Raw genomic sequence first — 25,731 nt, 5'->3', positions numbered from 1 at the left:
AATTGCAATATTCGGACAATGTCTTTGAAATAGAACCTACAACCAAAACGTTTCACATTTGCAAAGTACGTAAAAACTTCAATATTAATGGCAATGTAGGTTATTATCCTGAGTGGCAAACCCTAAATACTTGGTTATGGTTTTCTTCAGATCCCAGTTACCACGTCTGAACACAGGTAGGGAACCTGAAAAATTCTGGAATTTTAACCAAACGCTGACTATAGCTGCTAGTCTCACTTTGTTCATATTTTTACTTTTATTTGTACAAATTAGGATTCTGGATGTATTCCAGTCTTGCGCAGAATGTGATCACAGCTAAAAATCAGTACTATTCTCTCCAAGTGAATGCAGGTCTGTCATATTTAGCATACTACATTGATATTTTTTCAGTTTGGTCTTTTCTAAAATCTTACACAAGAGGTAATAAGAAATGATTCAACCGAATTCATTTCTCAGATACACAAAAAAATTTGCCACAAACATTTCAGTCTTAAAACCTCAAACAGTAGACCTATAATAATCAAGTTGCTTGATGGCCTCCACCATGAGGATTTTTTATTTGTCAAACTTCCTGAGTTTTCTGAGGAAGAATAGTAACTTATAGGAATCTAGATGCTTGTTTTGGAAAAGAATTTGACATTGTAGTCAGAAAAAATACTTAGAAAAAATACCTTGTTGTATTTTGTACCTGTAGACAAACAGTAATGAAAAGATCGATTTAAAAAAAAAATCATTCTGGAAGGATATTAGCATACCAAGGACTGCTACTCTGGACTACAGCTTAGGAAAACGTGGAAAAACTGTTTCCTGTACATACTAGCGCAGAAGAATATCAAGTACTGTGTTCAGTTCTGGGCACCTCAGCTCAGGGAGCATTTATTGGCCTTGGAAGGGGGGTACATCGCAGATTCATCAGAATGATACTAGACAGACTGCATTGACTAGGCTTGTATTCCCCTTAAGTATAGAAGATTAAGGGGTAATTTAATGGAAATATTCAAGATGATTAGAAGATTTGATAGCAATCGTAGCTAATAAGTCTGTATGTAGAAGGGGTATACAGAACAAGGGGACTTAACCTTAAAATTAGATGCGGGCCGTTCAGGGCTTATGTCAAGTACATCTTCACGCAAAGGGATAGGGAAATTTGGAAAACCTTCCCCCAAAAAGCTAGGTCAATTGAAAATTTCAAAATTGAGATAGATAAGATTTTGACAGAAAGTTTACGTAATTTTCTCTGAGAAATACTTGGAGGTACACAAATATTTTATACATTTTGCTTTTGCAACCATATATAGGTTACTCCTGTCCTGATGATGCAAGTCTCGTCTGGTATATTGCTCCTCTGGTGCCAGAGTAAAGGGCATCATTGAACAGATGCAGAACCTTTTGTGGGGGGGAAAGGGATCAACCAGAAGTTATGGGTCCAGGTTGGAACCAATGATATAGCGTTACGACCTCAGCGAGACCGTTAACGTGAAAACACGAGATATGAACTCCCCAGACCAATGTAAAGAATTACACAAGATTTCACATTTCTGGTCATTGGTGACCTCCTCCCCTCCAGGATTTTGATGGTTGAGTTTCGACAATGGTAATGCCATTTAACATCAAGGGGAATGGTTAGATTCTCCAGTGTTGGAGATGGTCAATGCCTGGTACATGTGTGGTGTGAATGTTAATTGCCACTTACCAATCTAAGTCTGAATGTTATCCGCGTCTTGCTACGTGAGATGCGGGGGGGGGAGCTGCTTCATTAACTGACACGTTGCAAATGGAACTGAACGCTGTGCAATCGTTAGTGAACTTTTCCACTTCTGGCCTTATAATGGAGGGAAGGCCATTGATGAGGTAATTGAAGATGGCTGGACTTAAGACATTGCCCAGAGGACCTCCTGCAATTATGTCCTGGGGCTGAGATAATTGACCTCCAACAACCACAGCCATTTATTTTCTTTTGTGCTCTGGCAGTGCAGCAATTCCCCCCCACCACCTGCCCCCAATTCCCATAAACTTCACTTTAACTAGGGCTCCTTGCTGCTGCACTTGCTCAAATGCTGTTTTGATGTCAAGTGCAGTCACTCTCACCTCACCTCTGGAATTCAGCTCTTTTGTCCATGTTTAGACCAAGGCTTTAATGAGGTCTGGAACCAAGTGGCCCTGACAGAACCCAAATTGAGCATCGATAAGCAGTTTATTGGTGAGTAATGTCACTTGATAACACTGTTGATGATCTCTTCCATCACTTTGCTGATGATTGAAAGTAGGCTGATGGGGCAGTAATTGGCCGGGTTGGATTTGACCTGCATGTGGACTGGATATACCTGGTCAATTTTCCACTTTGTTAGGTAAATGCCGGTGTTATAGCTGTACCGAAACAGGTTGACTAGAGGCATGGCTAGTTCTTCAGCACTATAGCTGGGATGTCTTGACCCATCCCCTTTGTTGTATTCCCTGCGATCAGCTGTTTTTTTATTTCATCTGTAATCGAATTGGCTGAAGACTGGCATCTGTGATGTGGAAACTCGGGAGGAAGCCGAGGTGGATCGTCCACTTGGTAGTTCTGGCTGAGGACATTTTCAAACACTTCAGCCTTGTCTTTTACGCTCATATGCTGGACTTCACCATTATTGAGGATGGGAAGATTTACGGAACTTCCTCCTCTTATTTACTTGTCCACCACCATTCATATCTGGATGTGGCAGGATTGCAGAGCTTTGATCTGATTCATTGGTTCTGGTATCACTTAGCACTGTTTATAGCATGCTGCCTTTGCTAGTTAGCATGCATGTCATTCTGTGTCGTAGATTCACAGGTTGGCAGCTCATTTTAGGTACATCTGGTACTGCACCTGGCATGCTCTCCTACACTCCTGGCCTGATGGTAATAGAATGAGGGGTATGCCAGGCCTTGAGGTTACACATTGTGGAGGAATACAGTTCTGCTGGCAGCCTGCAGCACCTCACGGAAATCCAGTTTTGATCTCCTAGATCTGTTCTGACCCTATCCCATTTAGCACAGTGGTCATGCTAAACAAGGTGAAGGGTGTCCTCAGGTGTGCGACCACTACTGTACAACCACTTTTACCAATACGGTCATGAACAGATGCATCTACGACAGGTAGATTAACGAGAACATGGTCACATAGGTTTTCCTTTTGTGTTGGTTCTCTCACTACCTACTGCCAGTCCAATCTGGTAGCCATGTCCTTCAGGGGTTTGCTAGCTTGGTCAGTAGTGGTGCTACCAAGCCACTCCTGGTGATGTACATTGCAGTCCCCCACCCTTCTATATTCTTAGTGCTTCTTCCTATGTGTTCAAATGGACCAGCCACATAAATACTGCGGCTACAAGAGCAGGTCAGAGGCTGGGTATTCTTCAGTGAGTAACGCACCTCCTGACTCCCCAAGCCTTTCCACCATCTACAAGGCACAAGTCAGGGGCTTGATGGAATACAAACAAAAACAAAAAGTACTGGAAATACTCAACAGGTCTGGCAGCGTCTGTGGAGACAGAAGCAGAGTTAGCGTTTCAGGTCAGTGACCTTTCATCAGAACGTTTCTCTCTCCAGAGAGACCAGCTGACCTGCTGAGTATTTCCAGCACTGTTTGTTTATATTGCAGATTTTCAGCATCTGCTGTAATTTGCTTTTATTTTAATAGAATACTCTCCACTTGTCTGCAGCTCCAGCAACACTCAAGAAACTTGACACCATCCATGACAAACCAACCCAGTTGATTGGCATCTAGTCCACCACCGTAAACATTAATTCCCTATGCCACCAGCGCACCATGTCTGCAATGTGTACCATCTACAAGGTGCACTGCAACTGACCAAGTTTACTTCAGCAGCACTTCCCAAACCTGTGACCTCTATCACCTAGAAGGACAAGGGCACCAGGTACATGGGAACAGCACCACCTCCAAGTTCCCCTCCAAGGCACACACCATCTTGACTTGGATATATATATCCAATCGTTCCCTCATCATCTCGGGATCTAAACCCTGGAACTCACTAACTAACAGCACTATGGGAGTACCTTTACCTCACAGAGTGCAGTAGTGTAAGGCAGTGGCTCACCACCACCTTCTCAAGGGTAATTAGGGATGAGCATCTAATGCTGGCCTTGCATGAATGAATAAAAAAAAGCCACACAAAATGATATTGTGGCAATAACAGAGACCTAGTTCAATGGCTACAATGTATTCAGGAAAGATAGGGAAGGACAAAAAGAGATAGTAGTAGTACTGATCAAAGATACTGTTACAACACTAGAAAGGGATGATGTATATGAGGAGTCAAGGACAGAATCTATTTGTTCAGAATTAAGGAATAAAGGAGCCATCACACATTTGGGTGCATACCATTGGCCACTTAATAGTGGGAAGGAGATGGAGGAGCAAATTTGCAGATAAATTGCAGAAAGATGCAAGAAATTTAGAGGAGTGATAATGGGGAGTCCAATTATCCCAGTATAACAGTGTAACAGTGTAAAGGACAAAGAGGAGGGCTTGGCAGGTGTTATGAAAGTGCTTTCTTTTTTTAAAATATGTTTTGAGGACTCGTGTTTTAAAATTGTGGAAATTGATTAATTTTAAAGACTGAAGAGATTCCACAGACGCTGGACTTTTTTTTTTAAAGAAAGGTCACTGGAAGGACTTTGGAACTTAGTTTAAAAACACACTTAATGGAAGTCACTTGTCTTTAGCTAAGTAAACAGCAGGAGCCCTCTGACTAGGGGAGCTTTTTACAGAGAAGTGACATGTCAAAGTTTGTGGTGGTCAAGAGTTGGTTTTGTTTTGGATATTGTTTTGGTTTAGTTGGTCCAGCCTAAGAGAGAAGCCACGAGCTCAACCTTTTTCCACCTCTGAGAAATTCTAAGAATCCAGTGTGCGGACTGGAGAAATTGATGCCACATCAGAGGTAGGTTCTTTACACAGAGAGTGGTGGGTGCGTGGAATGCGCTGCCAGCGGTGGTAGAAGAAGCAGATACATTAGGGGCATTTAAGCGACTCTTGGATAGGTACATGGATGATAGTAGAATGAAGGGTAGGTAGTTAGTTTGATCTTAGAGTAGGTTAAAGGTTCGGCACAACATCGTGGGCCGAAGGGCCTGTACTGCACTGTACTGTTCTATGTTCTACCTAAAAAGCCTGTCAGACTAATCCTTCACTCCCTCTCCCTGGACCCCCTCTCCCTCTCTCTCTCTGTCTGTCCGGACCCCCTCTCCCTCTCTCTCTCTGTCTGTCCGGACCCCCTCTCCCTCTCTGTCTGTCCGGACCCCCTCTCCCTCTCTGTCTGTCCGGACCCCCTCTCCCTCTCTGTCTGTCCGGACCCCCTCTCCCTCTCTGTCTCTCTCTGTCCGGACCCCCTCTCCCTCTCTCTCTCTCTCTGTCTCTCTGTCCGGACCCCCTCTCCCTCTCTCTCTCTCTCTGTCCGGACCCCCTCTCTCTCTCTGTCTGTCCGGACCCCCTCTCCCTCTCTCTCTCTCTCTGTCCGGACCCCCTCTCCCTCTCTCTCTCTCTCTCTCTCTGTCCGGACCCCCTCTCCCTCTCTCTCTCTCTCTCTCTCTGTCCGGACCCCCTCTCCCTCTCTCTCTCTCTCTGTCCGGACCCCCTCTCTCTCTCTGTCTGTCCGGACCCCCCCTCCCTCTCTGTCCGGACCCCCTCTCCCTCTCTCTGTCCGGACCCCCTCTCCCTCTCTCTGTCCGGACCCCCTCTCCCTCTCTCTGTCCGGACCCCCTCTCCCTCTCTCTGTCCGGACCCCCTCTCCCTCTCCGGACCCCCTCTCCCTCTCTCTCTCTCTCTGTCCGGACCCCCTCTCCCTCTCTCTCTCTCTCTCTGTCCGGACCCCCTCTCCCTCTCTCTCTCTCTCTGTCCGGACCCCCTCTCCCTCTCTCTCTCTCTCTCTGTCCGGACCCCCTCTCCCTCTCTCTCTCTCTCTGTCCGGACCCCCTCTCCCTCTCTGTCCGGACCCCCTCTCCCTCTCTGTCCGGACCCCCTCTCCCTCTCTGTCCGGACCCCCTCTCCCTCTCTGTCCGGACCCCCTCTCCCTCTCTGTCCGGACCCCCTCCCCCTCTCCCTCCCTCCGGACCCCCTCTCCCTCTCTCTCTCTCTCTGTCCGGACCCCCTCTCCCTCTCTCTCTCTCTCTGTCTGTCCGGACCCCCTCTCCCTCTGTCCGGACCCCCTCTCCCTCTGTCCGGACCCCCCCCTCTCTCTCTGTCCGGACCCCCCCTCTCTCTCTGTCCGGACCCTCCCTCTCTCTCTGTCCGGACCCTCCCTCTCTCTCTGTCCGGACCCTCCCTCTCTCTCTGTCCGGACCCTCCCTCTCTCTCTGTCCGGACCCTCCCTCTCTCTCTGTCCGGACCCTCCCTCTCTCTCTGTCCGGACCCTCCCTCTCTCTCTGTCCGGACCCTCCCTCTCTCTCTGTCCGGACCCTCCCTCTCTCTCTGTCCGGACCCTCCCTCTCTCTCTGTCCGGACCCTCCCTCTCTCTCTGTCCGGACCCTCCCTCTCTCTCTGTCCGGACCCTCCCTCTCTCTCTGTCCGGACCCTCCCTCTCTCTCTGTCCGGACCCTCCCTCTCTCTCTGTCCGGACCCTCCCTCTCTCTCTGTCCGGACCCTCCCTCTCTCTCTGTCCGGACCCTCCCTCTCTCTCTGTCCGGACCCTCCCTCTCTCTCTGTCCGGACCCTCCCTCTCTCTCTGTCCGGACCCTCCCTCTCTCTCTGTCCGGACCCTCCCTCTCTCTCTGTCCGACCGGACCCCCTCTCTCCGGGCCCCCTCTCCCTCTCTCTCTCTGTCCGGACCCCCTCTCCCTCTCTCTCTCTCTCTGTCCGGACCCCCTCTCCCTCTCTCTCCCTCTCTGTCCGGACCCCCTCTCCCTCTCTCTCCCTCTCTGTCCGGACCCCCTCTCCCTCTCTCTCCCTCTCTGTCCGGACCCCCTCTCCCTCTCTCTCCCTCTCTGTCCGGACCCCCTCTCCCTCTCTGTCCGGACCCCCTCTCCCTCTCTGTCCGGACCCCCTCTCCCTCTCTGTCCGGACCCCCTCTCCCTCTCTGTCCGGACCCCCTCTCCCTCTCTGTCCGGACCCCCTCTCCCTCTCTGTCCGGACCCCCTCTCCCTCTCTGTCCGGACCCCCTCTCCCTCTCTGTCCGGACCCCCTCTCCCTCTCTGTCCGGACCCCCTCTCCCTCTCTGTCCGGACCCCCTCTCCCTCTCTGTCCGGACCCCCTCTCCCTCTCTGTCCGGACCCCCTCTCCCTCTCTGTCCGGACCCCCTCTCCCTCTCTGTCCGGACCCCCTCTCCCTCTCTCTCTCTGTCTGGACCCTCCCTCTCTCTCTGTCCATCCGGACCCTCTCCCTCTCTGTCCGGACCCTCTCTCCCTCCCTCTCTCTGTCCGGACCCTCTCTCCCTCCCTCTCTCTGTCCGGACCCTCTCTCCCTCCCTCTCTCTGTCCGGACCCTCTCTCCCTCCCTCTCTCTGTCCGGACCCCCTCTCCCTCCCTCTCTCTGTCCGGACCCCCTCTCCCTCTCTCCGGACCCCCTCTCCCTCTCTCCGGACCCCCTCTCCCTCTCTCCCTCCCTCCGGACCCCCTCTCCCTCTCTCCCTCCCTCCGGACCCCCTCTCCCTCTCTCCCTCCCTCCGGACCCCCTCTCCCTCTCTCCCTCCCTCCGGACCCCCTCTCCCTCTCTCCGGACCCCCTCTCCCTCTCTCCGGACCCCCTCTCCCTCTCTCCCTCCCTCCGGACCCCCTCTCCCTCCCTCCCTCCCTCCGGACCCCCTCTCCCTCCCTCCGGACCCCCTCTCCCTCCCTCCGGACCCCCTCTCTCTCTCTGTCCGGACCCTCTCTCCCTCTCTCTCTCTCTGTCTGTCCGGACCCTCTCTCCCTCCCTCTCTCTGTCCGGACCCTCTCTCCCTCCCTCTCTCTGTCCGGACCCTCTCTCCCTCCCTCTCTCTGTCCGGACCCTCTCTCCCTCCCTCTCTCTGTCCGGACCCTCTCTCCCTCCCTCTCTCTGTCCGGACCCTCTCTCCCTCCCTCTCTCTGTCTGTCCGGACCCTCTCTCCCTCCCTCTCTCTGTCTGTCCGGACCCTCTCTCCCTCCCTCTCTCTGTCTGTCCGGACCCTCTCTCCCTCCCTCCCTCTCTGTGTCCGGACCCTCTCTCCCTCCCTCCCTCTCTGTGTCCGGACCCTCTCTCCCTCCCTCCCTCTCTGTGTCCGGACCCTCTCTCCCTCCCTCCCTCTCTCTGTCCGGACCCTCTCTCCCTCCCTCCCTCTCTCTGTCCGGACCCTCTCTCCCTCCCTCCCTCTCTCTGTCCGGACCCCCTCTCCCTCCCTCTCTCTGTCCGGACCCCCTCTCCCTCCCTCTCTCTGTCCGGACCCCCTCTCCCTCCCTCTCTCTGTCCGGACCCCCTCTCCCTCCCTCTCTCTGTCCGGACCCCCTCTCCCTCCCTCTCTCTGTCCGGACCCCCTCTCCCTCCCTCTCTCTGTCCGGACCCCCTCTCCCTCCCTCTCTCTGTCCGGACCCTCTTTGGCGAATCGGAATAAGCCTAAGGTCGACATTCAGGTTTTGGAAATCCACCATTTGTTGTAAATTTCTCACCTCTGAATATCTCAAGGTCATTCATAGAAGCGACAAATAACATTTGACACCAAGTCACATATGGTGATATTATGGCAGATGACCAAAAACTGTGTCTTAAGGAGTGTCTTAAAGGAGGGTAGAGGGGTTTAGCAAGCAAATTCCAGAGCTTAGGGCCTTGACAGTTAAAGGCCTGACTGATAATGGCGAAAAATTAAAATCAGGGATGCTCAAGAGGCCTGAATTGGAGATGCACAGCTATCTCAAAAACTTGTAGATCTAAAGATGATTATAGAGATAGGGAGGGACGAAGATATGGAGGGATGAGCCATGGAACGATTTGAAACCAAAGATGAAAATTTGTAAATCGAAGCATTGGTTACCAGGAGTCAATATATGTCAACAAGCGCAGGGGTGATGGGTGAATGGGACTTTATGTGAATTAGGACATACACAGCAGAGTTTGGGATGAGCTGAAATTTACAAAATATTATGATTCTATTCCATGAATGCAGTAAGATCACGCCAGTAACTGCTAGCATGGCAACTAAATACTATTTTAAAATGGCATATGAAAGAGCTGACTTGTTTTAAAAGGAATGAAATAGCTGACCTGTTTTAAGTTAAAAGGAGTGGTGGAGAGTGAGGCGGATATGCAATTCAAGGACTATTCCTATTGGCGTAAAGGCATGACAGAAACTGGTCAGCCACAAAATGTCTGAGTATAAGTAAACAAATGGCATAACTCTTTGAATCCAAGTTCTTTCCGTTGTAAGTTAATTCCCCTTCATCACAAGTTTTAAACAAGGTATCATACCTGAGAGAAATACCACCCATACAAGGGTAGCCACTTTAGCCCATCCTTTAGGACATAACGTACATGGCCAAGCGCATTTTGTCGGATTGCTAACATGTTGGCAATAATCCAGTCAACTGAAAGGGAAGTAAAATATATTGTCCTTAATAGTATATACATATATAAATGACTATAATATTAATAGAGAGCAGCAAATTGAAGTTATATTTTATTTTTGAAACAAAGTCAGTTTAAACCAGTCTATTGAAAGGTATCCATGCAGCCATAGCATTTCTAAGTGCCTCTGGAATTTATTCTTACACAGGGAATGCAATCCATACTGTTAAAATGGCTCAATGAACCATAGTTATGGAAGTTCCCAATCATCCTGGAATTTTGAAATGGATTCAATCTTAAAAATGAGTGTAAAATATTTCTGAGATTACTCAATCATCATATTTATCAGAGCAAATCTTAGGAAAACTCTTGCCCTTTCACAAAAATACGTCAATGTGGTCCCTTGTGATTCAGTACTTGAGACATCTTATTTCAGCAAGAGAAAGTAAACACACTCAGAACACTTGTAGCCACTCTTTAGATTGAAACAGAACTGTCAAACCTACCATAAAATATGATAAAAATAGCATACAATGCTCATTAGAACACAATTTATTTAAAATATTGAAGCATGATCTTTCCTGCACGATTGGACTTTATAAAAGGCCTGTGGCAGCATTGCTCGATTTCTGTTTACAATTAACTTTACCTTTAAATAATTGATTCCAAAGTAATGAAATTCAGTTAAGAACATTTAGTAGTTATAGAACTGCTTTATAACATAGTAAATTCAAACAGAAATTCACAAAAAGAAAGCAAACAGACTAAGCAAATCCTCAGTTTTTTTTTTATGACTTGTTTTTGTTACTTCAGTGAATCAGTAAACTAATATATGGCAGGTGTGCATAAGTCATGTGTGCTCCCAACTCCTATTTATTGGATTACTTTCCCAGTTCATTTCTCACTGACCACAGGCTCCACTCTAAATTTCCTTTTTAATCAACTTTCTCTACCTCCCCCATTCCAATGGACAACCTCCAGCAGTGTGCTTCCTGCTGCTCTGTCCTCGAACAGCTTCTGGACCCACTCTCTTCACAATGGTCTCCAAACTTGGACACTGGCTTGTGGATTCTCCAAGCTAATTTCACCATAGCAACAAGCCAACTTCTTCCCACCACTTTGGATTCTTTCATATCATCTTTTTCATGCCCTCTAATTATAACCAGACCTGTCCCTCAATCTCTTCCATGTGACTAAAATTTCCAATGTCTATTCACATGCATATTTTGGTTACCTTCCTAGACCTGAGGAGAAAATTACCTTTACCTCCCTTTGTTTTCTTCTTTTAGCATCTCTCAGGCACTTTTCTTCTGTCCCCTCCACTTCCTATCACCTCATAATTCCACCTTTCTTTTCTCCCATTACTAGCAGTATACTGCTTCATCACTCTTCTAAATTATCACTTGAATAGTCTTATAAATTGCCCACAGCTGTCCTCCATTTCCCTTGGCACTCTCCAAAAGACCCAGAGAGACCTGTCGCAGCCTCCTTGAAGCCAATCTTACATGAAAGAAAGGAGAGTTGTACATCCAAGTTTGCAGATGAGACTATGTTAGGAGTTATGCATTTGAAAGCAGGAGGTTAAAAAAGGACTAAGTGAGTTGAGAAAACTGTGGCAGATGCTGTTCAATGTGGAAAATGTGAGATCATCCACAACAGATCCAAGAAAGACAGAACAGAATATTTTCATAGAGAAATACAGCACTGAAACAGGCCCTTCGGCCCACCGAGTCTGTGCCGACCAACAACCACCCATTTATACTCTTTTTTTTCTTTTGGGCCTCCTTATCTCGAGAGACAATGGATACGCGCCTGGAGGTGGTCAGTGGTTTGTGAAGCAGCGCCTGGAGTGGCTATAAAGGCCAATTCTGGAGTGACAGGCTCTTCCACAGGTGCTGCAGAGAAATTTGTTTGTTGGGGCTGTTGCCCATTTATACTAATCCTACATTAATCCCATATTCCCTACCACATCCCCACCATTCTCCTACCTACACTAGGGGCAATTTATAATGGCCAATTTACCTATCAACCTGCAAGTCTTTGACTGCGGGAGGAAACCGGAGCACCCGGCGGAAACCCAAGCGGTCACAGGGAGAACTTGCAAACTCCGCACAGGCAGTACCCAGACCGAACAACCCGGGTCGCTAGAGCTGTGAGGCTGCGATGCTAACCACTGTGCCACCCCGCGGCAAAAACAAAGTTTTTGTTTCCCTGCAAGATTCAATTATCATTTTTTAAAATATTCGTTCATGGGATGTGGGCATCGCTGGCTAGGCGATCCCTAATTGCCCTCGAGAAGATGGTGGTGAGTTTCTTGAACCGCTGCAGTCCTTGGGGTGTAGGTACACCCACAGTGCTGTTATTTTGTTATGGGTGAGAGACTGGGAGCTCCACCGTCCTCCAACACTAGCAGTCTCCTATCGGAGCTCTCCATTCCTCTAACACTGGCCTATTCTGCATTCCCCTTCCCTTTGCCTCACCACCTACAGCAGTGTCTTAGCCACCCTCAGCCCCAAGCTCTGAAATTCTCTCCCTAGGCACCACTGCCTGGCTACTTCCCTTACCTCCTTAACTCTAGTTCTTTGACCAACCTCTTTTGATTACCCCTCCTAATACCTCCCTCTTTGATTCAGTGTCCAGGAATGCATTGGGATGTTTTTTCGATGCTGAAGATGCTATATAAATACTAGTTATTGTTGTAATTGTCCTTACTGGTGTCATGAATATGCAAAAGCTTCTTTTCCAAAACAGCTGCTTATTACAAACGCATAAGGACTATTGTAGTGTTTTGAAATTTGCCTTAAATTGAGGTTTGAATTCTTATGTCAAGCATTAGTGAGCCTTTGGTTCAGTACAGCTGAAGGTGTACAAATGGTATCACAAGGCTTGCAACAAGGTTATAGTAACAGTTTACAACTAAGTGACTACATATTATCCATAACGTGCCATGCAACCCTCAAGTCATCTAGCTAACTGGCTAAGTTAAGTGCAATTTTTCATTTAGCTTTTTCACCTCAAGTTTTTTAAAATTTTGACATCAAAACTAATACCCGATGTAATGCATACACACAATATGATATAACTATCAGCCAAGAAATATTTTGGAAAACTTGAGAGCAGCCTAACAAAAATTAAGCATTTTTGTTTCTCGATCTTATTAGCTTCTTTAAAAAAAAATTCTTGCTAATCACAGTACATACAGGGATAAACTGAGGTTTGCTTTCCTGCGCCTACCATTACAGGCCATTTAGTTCACTTCAGTTACGTAGATATTAGGCAAGTGATGGAATACTCCTCTACCTACAGATGTAATTCAGTGATACTGAATCGAAGGAAACATTTAACATCAACAAAAAGATTTGCAAGCAATACTTAAAACCAAGTACAACTTGATCATCCCTGCGATGGCAGGGGTCACAGTGGATAGACAGGGCTTAAATTTGCACTGAACCCCATTGAAATATTCAAAAAGGAGCATTTCACATGCTGTTAAAGATGTTGTAACCTGTTGCAAGGATGCAAAGACAACTGAGATTCCAATAGGGTGTCCGAATAGGTGATTCAACCCCTTTTCCTGTGAATTATTACATAATTTTTCACCAGCATCAGGGGTAGCACCAACATTATTGGCTAAGTTTAGTGTTATGTTACTGAGTTTTAACCACTGTATTTTCACTGCTCTATTATTGTAAAAACAGGGCTTGTGCCACAATTTCAGGCACACACGTAACAATAATCAATACTGATAAATCTTTAACATCTAAGACACTTGAACTTAGCACAATTACAGTAGCATGTTAGTTTAAAACTAGGCATAAAATTACTATTACTATACAATTCTGATGAAAGGTCACAGACCTGAAACGTTAACTCTGCTTCTCTCTCCATAGATGCTGCCAGACTTGCTGAGTATTTCCAGCATTTTTTGTTTTTATTTCATACAATTACTATTGCTACTTTGAATTTTTTAAATAGTATTCCTAAACTCAACAATATCTAGAACAGAAAACAATTTACGACTGAGAACACAAAAAACAATATATTTGAATAAACTTTCAATCGACAAGAGAAGAAGATAAGCTCACACACCTGTGCACTGATGGTTAGATAAGTAAACCAAGTTTTCCTTTTTCTCTGGCAGGTCTCCATATATAACAATCTGCAAAAAGATTAGTATTGAAAGTATTAACTTTTATGGCGCTGGTGGAAGGAAAAGCAGTTGGAGATTTCACTATATATTCCAACAACTTTACGGTGACTTTTAAAAATAAAGAAAAGATAATGTTGAGATGAACTATCAATTAAATGGTAAATCTGCCATTTGTTTAGACTTGCGGTTCTACATTTTAAAATACTGATTATTTCAAATATAAATTCCATCTGTTCCTTTTTATATGTATGCAAAGAGTTCTTATCAATATTATGGACTCTGCACAGTGTTAATGAGGTTGAACTCACCCAGGTTGTTAAGTTTTATAAGTCTGCCATTTTATAATACAGTCTGCAGTCCATATACTGTCAAAAAAAAAGACAAGCCAGAAATATTGCTCATCAAAGCCTTGCAACAAAATGCTGCACAACCTACATCTCACTAAATTCTCAGTGAATTTGTTTTCACAAACAGCTAACCAAACTGCTATTCAAAACATATTCAAGATTCTGTCTCACAACTGCAATAAACACAAACACTTACTCATTATCAATATTGTTGCTGATTTTCTTTTAAGAGGGGCACTGTCTTCATGAAAAAGTCTAGCAAACATTTTGCTAAGCTTAAAAATGTACGGTTCAATTATTTAAATCACACACTATACCACTTATGATGTGACAGCAATATTAACAATTCATAGGAAAATTCTCCCTCTCCACTTTCATGAAGACCTCATCCCTTTAGTCCAAGAACCAGTTCTCTTATATTTGAAATCACTTACACACAAAAAACATCGCCCCCTCTATATCAATGTCATTTCTGCATTTTTCCCCACAAAAAGACACTTGGCCACAGGACCATTATAACCCTGAGAAATAAGAAACCTCAAATTTTGCATGCCTTTGTTTTGGGCTTTGTAGAAAGGGTTCAGTTGTTCGGCCACTGAATCCATAAACAGCCTGCCATTTCAGAACATACTCTATTATCCATGGCAGTGATCATCTTGCATTTGGCATGCTGTGTAGATGATCACATTCTCCAGGAAAACCTCCAAAACCCCGTGGGTCTCCTTGTTAATCAGACAAATTTACCTTTATATCCTCCTTTTATTTAGGGAGGAACAATAAATAGCGGCTTTGCTAGTTAGTGGTGCCCATATCCAGGGAATTATTTTTTTATAAATCCTTTTATTTACAACTAACTTTGGGGGAAAAAAACAGGTTTCTGGCAATGTCCTCCTTCTCCACCCATCCCCACCCCAAGAAAAGTTAAATGAAGCTTTGAGCAAATTTTAAAAGAATTCGCCCCAAAAATGCGATATAATTTGGCATTGCCAGTGTCACATCTCTCGGAATTTAGATTCCTGTTAAAAACTGATCAGCCAACTGTCAGTGCTTTAATTGCAGTGAGTCAAGTCCCATTAACTACAGTTTCGGCTCTATTAACAAGTTCAATAATTAACTCTTAAACCTAGGCAGTGGTGGCAGAAACGACAGTTTTGACCCTGTTGAAGGTCTTCCTGGGAAAATTACAAAAACAGTTGCCAAAAACAATTTCTTTCCACGTGCACAAACTAAGCAAATTAACATGGATGAGCAATGAGTATTGAATACCAGAAGATACACCAGGATTTTAAGAGGAAATATTTGGGCTCAACATTCCAACCATAAGACGCACAGCAATTTTAGGCGACATTTTTTCCCAGAGAAAATGTGTCTTATGGTCCAGCCAACACATTTTTTTTTTAAACTTACAGTAATTTATAAATTTGACTAAAGCAGAAATTTTGCAATACATAGAATCATGAAAATTGCTTTGATGTAGCATCTTTCATAGCCGCAGGACATCCCAAAGTGCTTTACAGCTGAGTTAATAGTAGAATCTTACAGCATGAAGCTATCAAGCCTGTGCTTGATCTTTGAAAGTTATGCAATATGTCTCACTCCCTATCTTCAAGTATAGATCCAATTCCCTTTTGAAAGTTATTGTTAAATCTGCTTCCGGTCCCCTTTCAGGCAGTGCACTCTAATTCAACTGGCTTTAAATAAGCCCTCCAATTTTGGATTGAACATGTGTTACGATCAGGTGAGGAGAGGTCAAAGGGCTCTCCTCTTTTTCCTCTCCTTGTTTGATCACAACAGATTTATTTTTTGACGCAGATATACTTGCCAATTCACTGGGTGCTTACTTGTTTATGTGCCGTGATCATAAAAAGAGCCAATCAGACAGGTTTTCTTCAGTTTAACCAAAGGAGGAAGTCAATTTTATTGTACATAAACTGATCTAAGTAAAAATAAAATATGCTCTGAATTTCTCTCCCTCACACACACACAAATACAGAGTGGGAAAGGATAGATTGGTCAAATTAGAGTCCAGAGAAATAAAAGGGGTATACAGTCTGTGGAGGTTTGTGACTCAGCTGGCTTCAGGCTGAATTCGGTGGTCCTGAGGCTTCTGGTTTGAAGACGTGGACGCTGACTCAGTGGTTCTCCGGGAGACAGCAATGTGATTCAATTCCTTGGAGGGAGATCTCTTTCTGTTCTTTCTGCAAAGTTCTCTGCAAACTGTGTAGCTGAAGGAGGTTTCTGTCTGTTCTTTCTGGAAAGTTCTCTGTCTAGCTCCCTCCTCAGGCTTATGTAAGTAAGCAGAGTTCCAGCTTGCAAGGTTTGAGTGGTTCATCTCCACCAATTTAATATTCAGGTTTCCAGCAGTGGATTAAAAAAAAATCATCCTTCAACCTAGCACGTTTTTGTGACATCTCCATACCAGACAAAATTAAATACAATGACAGGACAAGTTGTAAAAACAAAAAAAAAATACACACACATTTATCCTAAAACACTTGCTTTCCAATCTCACTGCCATAGCTATGCTCTGGTATAGCTTTCATCCAGGATGATTATGTGCTGAGTTCTGTCTAGATAAAGCATCAGCGATCACATTGTTTTTCCCTGCAATGTGCGTAATCTTTAGGTGGCAAGGTTGCAAAAATAGCCTTGAATTCTGGATTTTGAATTTCTCCACAAATGTCAAAGGATTGTGGTTGGTATAAGCTACAGTCTCTCTATATCCATTTCCGACATATACTTCAAAGTGCTCGAGAGCCAGTAACAGTCCCAGAGTTTTGTTCTCCACAGTAGAGCATCTCTTTTGATGTTTGCTTAATTGTTTGGAGAAATACCCAACTGGTCTCTCAATGCTTGACTCATCATCTTGGAGCAGGATGGTGCCTACCCCTAGGTCACTAGCATCAACTGTCACTTTAAATGCTTTGTTAAAGTTTGGAGCTGCCAGCACTAACTCGTCGGTTAAGATGGCTTTCTGCCCCTCAAAAGCTGTTTGGCACCTCCCTGACCACAATACCTTCGCTGTTTTCCGTAACAAGTCTGTCAGTGGGGTGGTTATAGTGCTGAAGTTTGGGACAAACTTGCGGTAAAACCCACACAGCCACAAAAATCGCATTATTTTCCTTTTGATCGTGAGGACGGGAAACTCCATCAACGTATGTACCTACACTACTCTGGACAGCACCCACTTTTGACCCACAACATGCCCTAGGTAGGTTACCTGAGCTTTAGCGAACTCGCTCTTTGCAAGATTTACCACCATCGGAAAAGGGCTTCTAACTGGTCTAGATGGTCCCTCCCCCAGGTGTCACTGTATACCAATAGATTATCCAGGTATACGACACAGTTGGGTAGGCCAGCCACTATCTGGTTCATCAGCCTTTGAAAGGTGGCTGGGGCATTTCTTAATCCAAATTTCATCACCCAGCACTGAAATAAGCCATCTTGGGTGACAAAAGCTGAAATCTCTTTAGCTTGGGTGGTTAAGGGAACCTACCAGTAAACTTTTAACAAGTCTATCTTTTGCTTTGTAGGTGGTGTTCCCTACACGAACGATACCGTCTTCCAGGTGGTGAATCAGGTAGGAGTCAGCTCTGGTCACTGCATTAACCTTCCTGTAATCAATGCAGAGCCTTGTTGAGCCACTGGGCCTGGGCACGAGCACAACTGGGGAACTCCTGCTGCTCTGACTGGGTTCAATCAGCTTGTGCTCCAGCATGTGCAGAATTTCCTCCCGAACCTGGGTCAGTTTCCTAGGATCTGGGTGATAGGGATTTTGCTTTATGAGAGGGATCTCTCCTATGTACACATCGTATAGGGTTAGGGTTGTGCATCCTGGTTTGTCCCTGCAGATCTCTTTTAATGCTGTGAGCAGCCTTGTTAGGTCTCCTCTCTGTTCTGCATTAAGACAGGAGGGTACAGTGTCTAATCACCCTAACAGTTTGGCGTTACTTAACCAGACAGTAGGGGGTTCAATATGGGAATCCTCCAGCCTCCCTCTATCTGATCCTCACTGTCCTTTTTGCCCTCCTCTTTCCTGGCTGCCCAACTGACCTGTGCTTGTTTGTCCCCTTTTGTTTTCAGCAGGGATCCCACAAAATCTACCAGCACTCTGCTGAATGGTTCGCCAAAAGCCAATAAGGGAATTAGAGGAGCTGGTTATATTGCAGGTTGGGGCTCCCCTACAACCTGGCATGTGTGGCAAGTTTTACAGAACTCCATCAAATCCATATGGGGTTGTGGCCAGTAAAAATGCAGTCTTATGTCAGCTTGGGCTTTTCGGATACCAACCTGTCCAGCCATTGGAACTATGTGGGCTATCCTCAATATTTCCTTATGGTACCTCGAAGGCACCACTACCTGGTGGACCACGGTCTACTCTTTACCCGCAAGACTGTGAAAGGTCTCCAGTTCCTCATCAGCACCTCATTCTTTAAATAGTTGTACTCAGGAACTCCCTCTGCTTCAGCTTCAGTTTAGGCAGTCTGTGCTAACTTTTTTTTTTTAAAACACTGGGTCAGCTTGCTGAGGCTCAACCAAGGAAGACCTGCTCACCACTTCCTTTGGTTCCTCTAAATTCCCAAAAGTCATTTTGGATAACCACACAGCAGGGTCATCCATCTGCAGTGGCAGGTCAGCCTCCTCTGACAGAGCTTGTTTGGCCAGGGACTTCATCCTGTAACTGCTCTGTCTCCAGGACTTCGTCTGGCCTCTCCAAGACCACTGGGGAAGCTACCACCTTCGCCCCTGCCAGGTCATTATCAAGGAGCAGGTCGACCCCATTCACAGGCAAACTAGGGAAATCCCCATGGTTAACTGTCCTGAAAAGAGGTCGCACTCCAGGTGCACCTGATATAAAGGTACGGGGAGATACTGTCCTGATACCCTTCACTGATATGTTGGCATTCAATGCACTCTCTGGGGGGAAAAAGGCCATGCCTTTTCCCAGCAGGAGGGATTGGGTGGCCCCTGTATCCCTGAATATGACTATGGACTTACTTGCCTCTACTGAGGCAAGTTTGTTCAGGCCATTTTGGAGAGTTTGGAATTTTTGATGGTATGCCTCGGTACCAGCTCATATGTACTCAGGATAGTATTCTTGGTCATCTCATAGTTTGATGAACTCGTGTCGGACAATAGGGAATAAACCTCATGGGCTTTTCTTGTTAACTTTCTTTGCAGTAGCAGGGTCCAGCCCTACGCTAGCCACTGCAGCAGTTGTACAAGCTTTTCAAAGGAGATGAAATATGCTTCCACATCCCCCTCATCGAACTTTGGTATCAATTGGGAGAACTTTCAGAGCTCAGTACTTCGTCCTGAGCTAGTAGTACTTTTATCACTCACGGTGCCTTCACTGGGTACAGCGGGTCTGCCTCTATTCAGTTCGAGCTACCTTAACTCTCTTCCATGCTTCTCTGACTGGAAAGCTCTTCCTGTCCCCCTTTCCTGGAATTCTCTCCCCTCCTTCTACTCCTGTCTCTTCCTTTCCTTTTCTTGGAATTCTAGCTCTAATCTACACTGTTCCAGCTGTATCTTGGCTAATACTAGCCTGTCTGTCTCAGATTCTATGCATGTCCCCGGTTCTTCGTGAATTTCAAAATGGTTGGCCACGGGTTTTATGATTTCTGGTTTCCTAGCTTTTGGACGGATATTTATCTCTGGATGTCTAGCTATACTCATTAACTCTTCAAGGGATAGGGCTTTTAAACTGGTCCAAGTTACTTCACTCTGTTCGAGGAAGTTACTGGCCTCAAATGTGGACATTTTAGTACTCTCGCACTGAGCCACAAGAAAACCTGTATTGAAGTTTTTTTTAATTGTTAGGAATTAATTTGGTTTCCCGCTTCCAATTTCTCATTTGTCTTTGAGTTTGATCCCAGATGAGCCCCTAAATTTCTGTTCCGATTAGGTGAGAAGTCTAAGTGCTCCGCTCTTTTCCCTCTTCTTGTTTGACCACAACAGATTTTTTTTTTAAAGTGGATATACTTACCAATTCAGTGTGTGCTTATTTGTTTACACTCCATGATCATAAAAAGAGCCAAATGGCAGGTTTTCCTGAGTTTAACCAAAGAAAGAGGTGAACTTTATTGTACTTAAACTGATCTACGTAAAATAATAAAATACACTCCAACTTTCTCACACATACGCACACAGACATATACATACAAATACAGAGTGGGGAAGGACGGATTGGTCAAATTAGAGTCCAGAAAAATATAAGGGGTATAGAGTCTGTGGAGGCTTGTGACCGACTGGCTTCAGGTCGAATTCAGTGGTGCTGAGGCTTCCGGTTTGAACAGGTGGATGCTGAATCAGTGGTTCTCCGGGAGACAGCAATGTGACTGAATGCCTTTGAGGGAGAGCTCTGTCTGTTCTTTCCAGAAAGTTCTCTGAACTGTGTAGCTGAAGCAAATTTCTCTCTGTTCTTTCTGGAAAGTTCTCTCTCTCGAGCTACCTCCTCAGGCTTAAGCAAGCAAGCATAGCAAGCAGACAGAGTTTGAAGCTTGCAAGGTTTGAGCAGTTCATCGCCACCAGTTTAATATTCAGGTTTCCAGCTGCTGAATTTTAAAAAAAAATCCTTCAACCTAGCACACCTTCGTGACACATGATAATAACTCCATGAAAGAGGAATTCCAAAATTAGGATTAAATCCACAGAATCACCAAAGTCAATGTGCCACGAATGAATAGCATCTTCTCTCTGTGCTGACAGTCAAAAATAGAGCGCATCTTCAGTCACATAGACAAGTGAACAAAATTTCACGGAGGAGACAGTTCTATGGATACAAATAAAGATGCGGAACAACTTATTTTCATCTTTTTGGAGAGCCAAAAACACTGATTTACTTAAAAGGAGTCGCCACAATCTTTTGCCAATTAGTTACATGCTAACAAACTCCACAGGTAACATTAACCACTTGTTTGCATCTCAAGCTGCTGATACCAACAGATACTGGTGTGCAGATTTAGGATTTATCCACAGATTGGGAAGTAGTGTTGAGAATCTCTCGGCCTATAGATGTCAAACAAGAAAAAGCAGCAAACTAAGAAATTTAGGTTTTGACAAAAACTGTGAACCTGAAAAACTGAGACTTTGCAGGCTGCAGATGACTCATGGGCTGTAGTAAAGACATGCCAGAGTTCAAACAATGCACAGGTTCCTTCCAAAATTATCTTAATCAATTAAACACAAAGTTTTCGAACCAAAAGATATATTTCCTCACGGTGGATTGGTTCCAGTTTTTGGATCTGAATTCAGAAAAACATAACAGCCAAAACCAAAAGCCTAACTGAACAATTAAAACAGGTGACAATTGGGCGTCATGCATTGTATTGTCCCTGGACTAGTAACCCAGAGACCCAGGGTATTGCTCTCGGGACACCATAGCAGAAGATGGAATTTGAATTCAATTGACTAGAATCTGGAATTAAAACGCTAGCCTAATGATGGCCATGAAACCATTGTCGATTCTTGTAAAAACCCATTTGGTTCACTAATGTCCTTTAGGGAAGGAAATCTGCTGTCCTTACCTGGTCTGGCCTACATGTGACTCCAGACCCACGGCAATGTCAATGACTCTTACATGCCCTCTGAAATGGCCTAGCAAGCCACTCATATGTATCTAACCACTGCGAAGTCAATAAGGAATGAAACCAGAAGAACCACCCAGCATCGAACTAGGCACCGGAAACGACAAGGGCAAACCCAGCCCTGTCAACCCTGAAAACTCCTCCTTACTAACATCTGGGGACTTGTGCCACAGTTGGGAGAGCTGTCCCACAGACTAGTCCAGCAACAACCTGACACAGTCATGCTCACAGAATCATACCTTACAGATAATGTCCCAGACACTGCCATCACCTATTCCACTGGCAGGACAGATCCAGCAGAGGTGGCGGCACAGTGGTATACAGTCAGGAGGGAGTTGCCCTGGGAGTCCTTAACATTGACTCCGGGCCCCATAAAGTCTCATGGCATTAGGTCAAACATGGGCAAGGAAATCTCCTGCTGATTACCACCTACTGCTCCCCACACCACCCCCCCACCCACCCCCCCCCCCCCCCTCAGCTGATGAATCAGTACTCCTTCATGTTGAACACAACTTGGAGGAAGCACTGAGGGTGGCAAAGGCTCAGAATGTACTCTGGGGGGAGGGGGTCGGGACCTCAATGTGGGTTGGTAGCACCACTACTGACAGAGCTGGCAGAGTCCCACAGGATACAGCTGCTAGACTGTGTGTAGACTGGCAGGTGGTGAGGGAACCAACAAGAGAGGGAAAAATATACTTGACCTCGTCCTCACCAATCTGCCTGCTGCAGATCCATCTGTCTATGACTGTATTGGTAGGAGTGACGACCGCACAGTCCTTCTGGAGACTAAGTCTCATCTTCACATTGAGGAAACCCTCCATCGTGTTGTGTGGCATACCACTGTGCGAAATGAGATAGATTTTGAACAGCTCCAGCAATGCAAAACTGGGCATCCATGAGGGGCTGTGGGCCATCAGCAGCAGAATTGTACTCAACCACAATCTAACCTCATGGCCCAGCATATCCCCCACTCTACCATTACCATCAAGCAAGGGGACCAACCCTGGTTCAATGAACAGTGCAAGAGGGCACGTCAGGAGCAGCAGCAGGCAATAGCATGCGATGGACAGACCTAAGCAATCCCATAACGAATTGATCAGATCCAAGCTCTGCAGTCCTGCCAGATCCAGTCATGAATGGTGCTCAAAAATTAAACAACTAACTGGGTAGGTGGCTCCACAAACATCCCATCCTCAATGATGGGGCAGCCCAGTACATCAGTGCGAAAGATAAGGCTGAAGCATTTGCAATAATCTCCAGTCAGAAGTGCCGAATTGATGAACCATCTTGGCCTCCTCCTGAAGTCCCCAACATCACAGATGTCAGTCTTCAGCCAATTCGATTCACTCCGCGTGATATCATGAAGCGACTAAACGCGTTGGATACTGCAAAGGCTATGGACCCTGACAACATTCCAGCAATAGGACTGAAGACCTGTGCTCCAAAACCTGCCACGCCCCAAGCCAAGTTGTTCCAGTACAGCTACAACAATGGCATCTACCCTGCAATGTGGAAAATTGCCCAGGTATGTCCTGTACACAAAAAGCAGGACAAGGCCAAACCAGCCAATTACCGCCATCAGTCTACTCTCAATCAGTAGTAAAGTGATGGAAGGTGTCGTCAACAGTGCTATCAAGCGGCATTTGCTTCGCAATAACCTGCTCAGTGATGCTCAGTTTGGGTTCCGCCAGGGCCACTCAGCTCTTGACCTCATTATAGCCATGGTTCAAACATGGACAAAAAGAGCTGAACACAAGAGGTGAGGTGAGAGTGACTGCCCTTGACATCAAGGCAGCATTTGACAGAGTATGGCATCAAAGAGCCCTAGCAAAACTGAGGTCAATGGGAATCAGGGGGAAAACCCTCCGCTGGTTGGACTCATACCTAGCACAAAGGAAGATGGTTGTGGTTGTTGGAGGTCAATCATCTCAGCTCCAGGACACCACACGCAGGAGTTCCTCAGGGTAGTGTCCTAGGCCCAACCATCTTCAGCTGCTTCAATCTTCAATCATAAGGTCAGAAGTGGGGATGTTCGCTGATGATTGCACAACATTCAGCACCATTCGCGACTCCTCAGATACTGAAGCAGTCCGTGTAGAAATGCAGCAAGTAACATTCACACCACACAAGTGCCAGGCAATGGCTATCTCCAACAAGAATGAATCTAACCATCACCCCTTGACATTCAATGGCATTTCAATAGCTGAATCCCCCACTATCAACATCCTGGGGATTACCATTGTCCAAAAACTTAACTGGAGTAGCCATATAAATACCGTGGCTACAAGAGCAGGTCAGAGGCTAGGAATACTGCGGGGAGTAACTCACCTCTGACTCCTCAAAGCCTATCCACCATCTACAAGGCACAAGTCAGGAGTGTGATGGAATATTCTCCAGTTGCCTGGATGAATGCAGCTCCAACAACACTCAAGTAGCTCGACACCATCCAGGATAAAGCAGCCTGCATGATTGGCGCCCCATCCACAACATTCACTTCCTCCACCACCGCAGCACAGTGGCAGCAGTTTGAAACATCTGTAAAATGCACTGCAGCAACACACCAAGGCTCCTAGTTTAGTTTAGTATAGAGATACATCACTGAAACAGGCCCTTCGGCCCACCGAGTCTGTGCCGACCATCAACCACCCATTTTATACTAATCCTACACTAATTCTATATTCCTACCACATCCCCACCTGTCCCTATATTCCCCTACCACCTACCTATACTAGAGGCAATTGCTAATGGCCAATTTACCTACCAACCTGCAAGTCTTTGGCATGTGGGAGGAAACCAGAGCACCCGGAGGAAACCCACGCAGACACAGGGAGAACTTGCAAACTCCACACAGGCAGTACCCAGAATTGAACCCGGGTCGCTGCAGCTGTGAGGCTGCAGTGCTAACCACTGCGCCACTGTGCTGTCCTCAAACAGCATCGTCCAAACTGTGATCTCTACCAGCTAGAAGGACAAGGGCAGCAGATGCATGGGAACACCACCACCTGCAAGTTCCCCTCCACCCACACACCAACCTGAGTTGCAACTATATCGCCATTCCTTCACTGTCGCTGGGTCAAAATCCTGGAACTCCCTTCCTAACAGCAGTGTAGGTGTACCTACCCCACATGAACTGAAGCACTTCAAGAAGGTGGCTCACCACCAACTTCGCAAGGGCAATTAGGGATGGGCAATAAATGCTGGCCTAGCCAGCGATGCCCACATCCCAGAAACAAATAAAAACAATTGATGTAACTCATGTACAGGTTATCGGAATATCAACTTGGAACAAGCAGATAATGAATGCAGTTTATTTTATATTCGTTCGTGGGATGTGGGTGTCACTGGCTAGGCCAGCATTTACTGCCCTTGGGAAGGTGGCGGTGAGCTGACTTCTTGAACCACTGCAGTCCTTGTAGTGTAGATACACCCACAGTGCTGTTAGGAAGGGAGTTCCAGGATTTTGACCCAGTGGCAGTGAAGGAACTGCGATATAGTTCCAAGTCAGGATGTTGCGTGGCTTGGAGGGGAACTTGCAGGCGGTGGTGTTCTCGTGCATCTGCTGCCCTCGTCCTCCTAGGTGGTAGAGGTCGCAGGTTTGGAAGGTGCTGTCTAAGGAGCCTTGGTGCATTGCTGCAGTGCATCTTGTAGATGATACACACTGCTGCCACTGTGCATCAGAGGTGATGGATGGAGTGCCAATCAAGCGGGCTGCTTTGTCCTGGATGGTGTCGAGCTTCTTGAGTGTTGTTGGAGCTGCACCCATCCAAGCAAGTGGAGAGTATTCCACCACACGCCTGACTTGTGCCTTGTAGATGGTGGACAGGCATTGGGGAGTCAGGAGGTAAATTACTTGCTGCAGAATTCCGAGCCTCTGACCTGCTTTTGTAGCCACAGTATTTATGAGGCTGGCCCAGTTCAATTTCTGGTCAATGATAATCCCCAGGATGTTGATCATGGAGAATTCAGTGATTGTAATGCCACTGAACATCAAGGGGGGGGATGTTAGATTCCTGTCGGCTAAATAGTTCTGATTTGTATAAGTTGGGTTCGTATTTTCATCCCCATTGAACAAAATTGCAATCTTTGCTGTGTTGTTGGAGGGTAACACTGGGCAGAAGTTGCTTCCACTATAAGGAAGGGGACAGAGGTAAATAAACAG

The 25,731-nt window shown here is 45.9% G+C and overlaps 1 protein-coding gene across 3 annotated transcripts in view; it reads right to left on the bottom strand.

The window, feature by feature from the left end:
* agpat5 (1-acylglycerol-3-phosphate O-acyltransferase 5 (lysophosphatidic acid acyltransferase, epsilon)) overlaps nt 1–25,731 on the bottom strand; it is a 179,093-nt gene that overhangs the window by 121,344 nt on the left and 32,018 nt on the right. For all 3 annotated transcript variants that reach the window (XM_068021532.1, XM_068021541.1, XM_068021552.1), the window contains exons 2-3: nt 13,576–13,645; nt 9,391–9,506 (exon numbers count right to left, since the gene is read on the bottom strand). In XM_068021532.1, the coding sequence (XP_067877633.1) occupies nt 9,391–9,506; nt 13,576–13,645 (186 nt within the window). The remainder of the gene's footprint in view (nt 1–9,390; nt 9,507–13,575; nt 13,646–25,731) is intronic.

Source organism: Heterodontus francisci, chromosome 3 (assembly GCF_036365525.1).
Source record: "Heterodontus francisci isolate sHetFra1 chromosome 3, sHetFra1.hap1, whole genome shotgun sequence".
NCBI lineage: Eukaryota > Metazoa > Chordata > Chondrichthyes > Heterodontiformes > Heterodontidae > Heterodontus > Heterodontus francisci.
The sequence above is the reverse complement of the archived record's forward strand: the minus strand, read 5'-3'. Positions and strand labels throughout refer to the sequence as shown.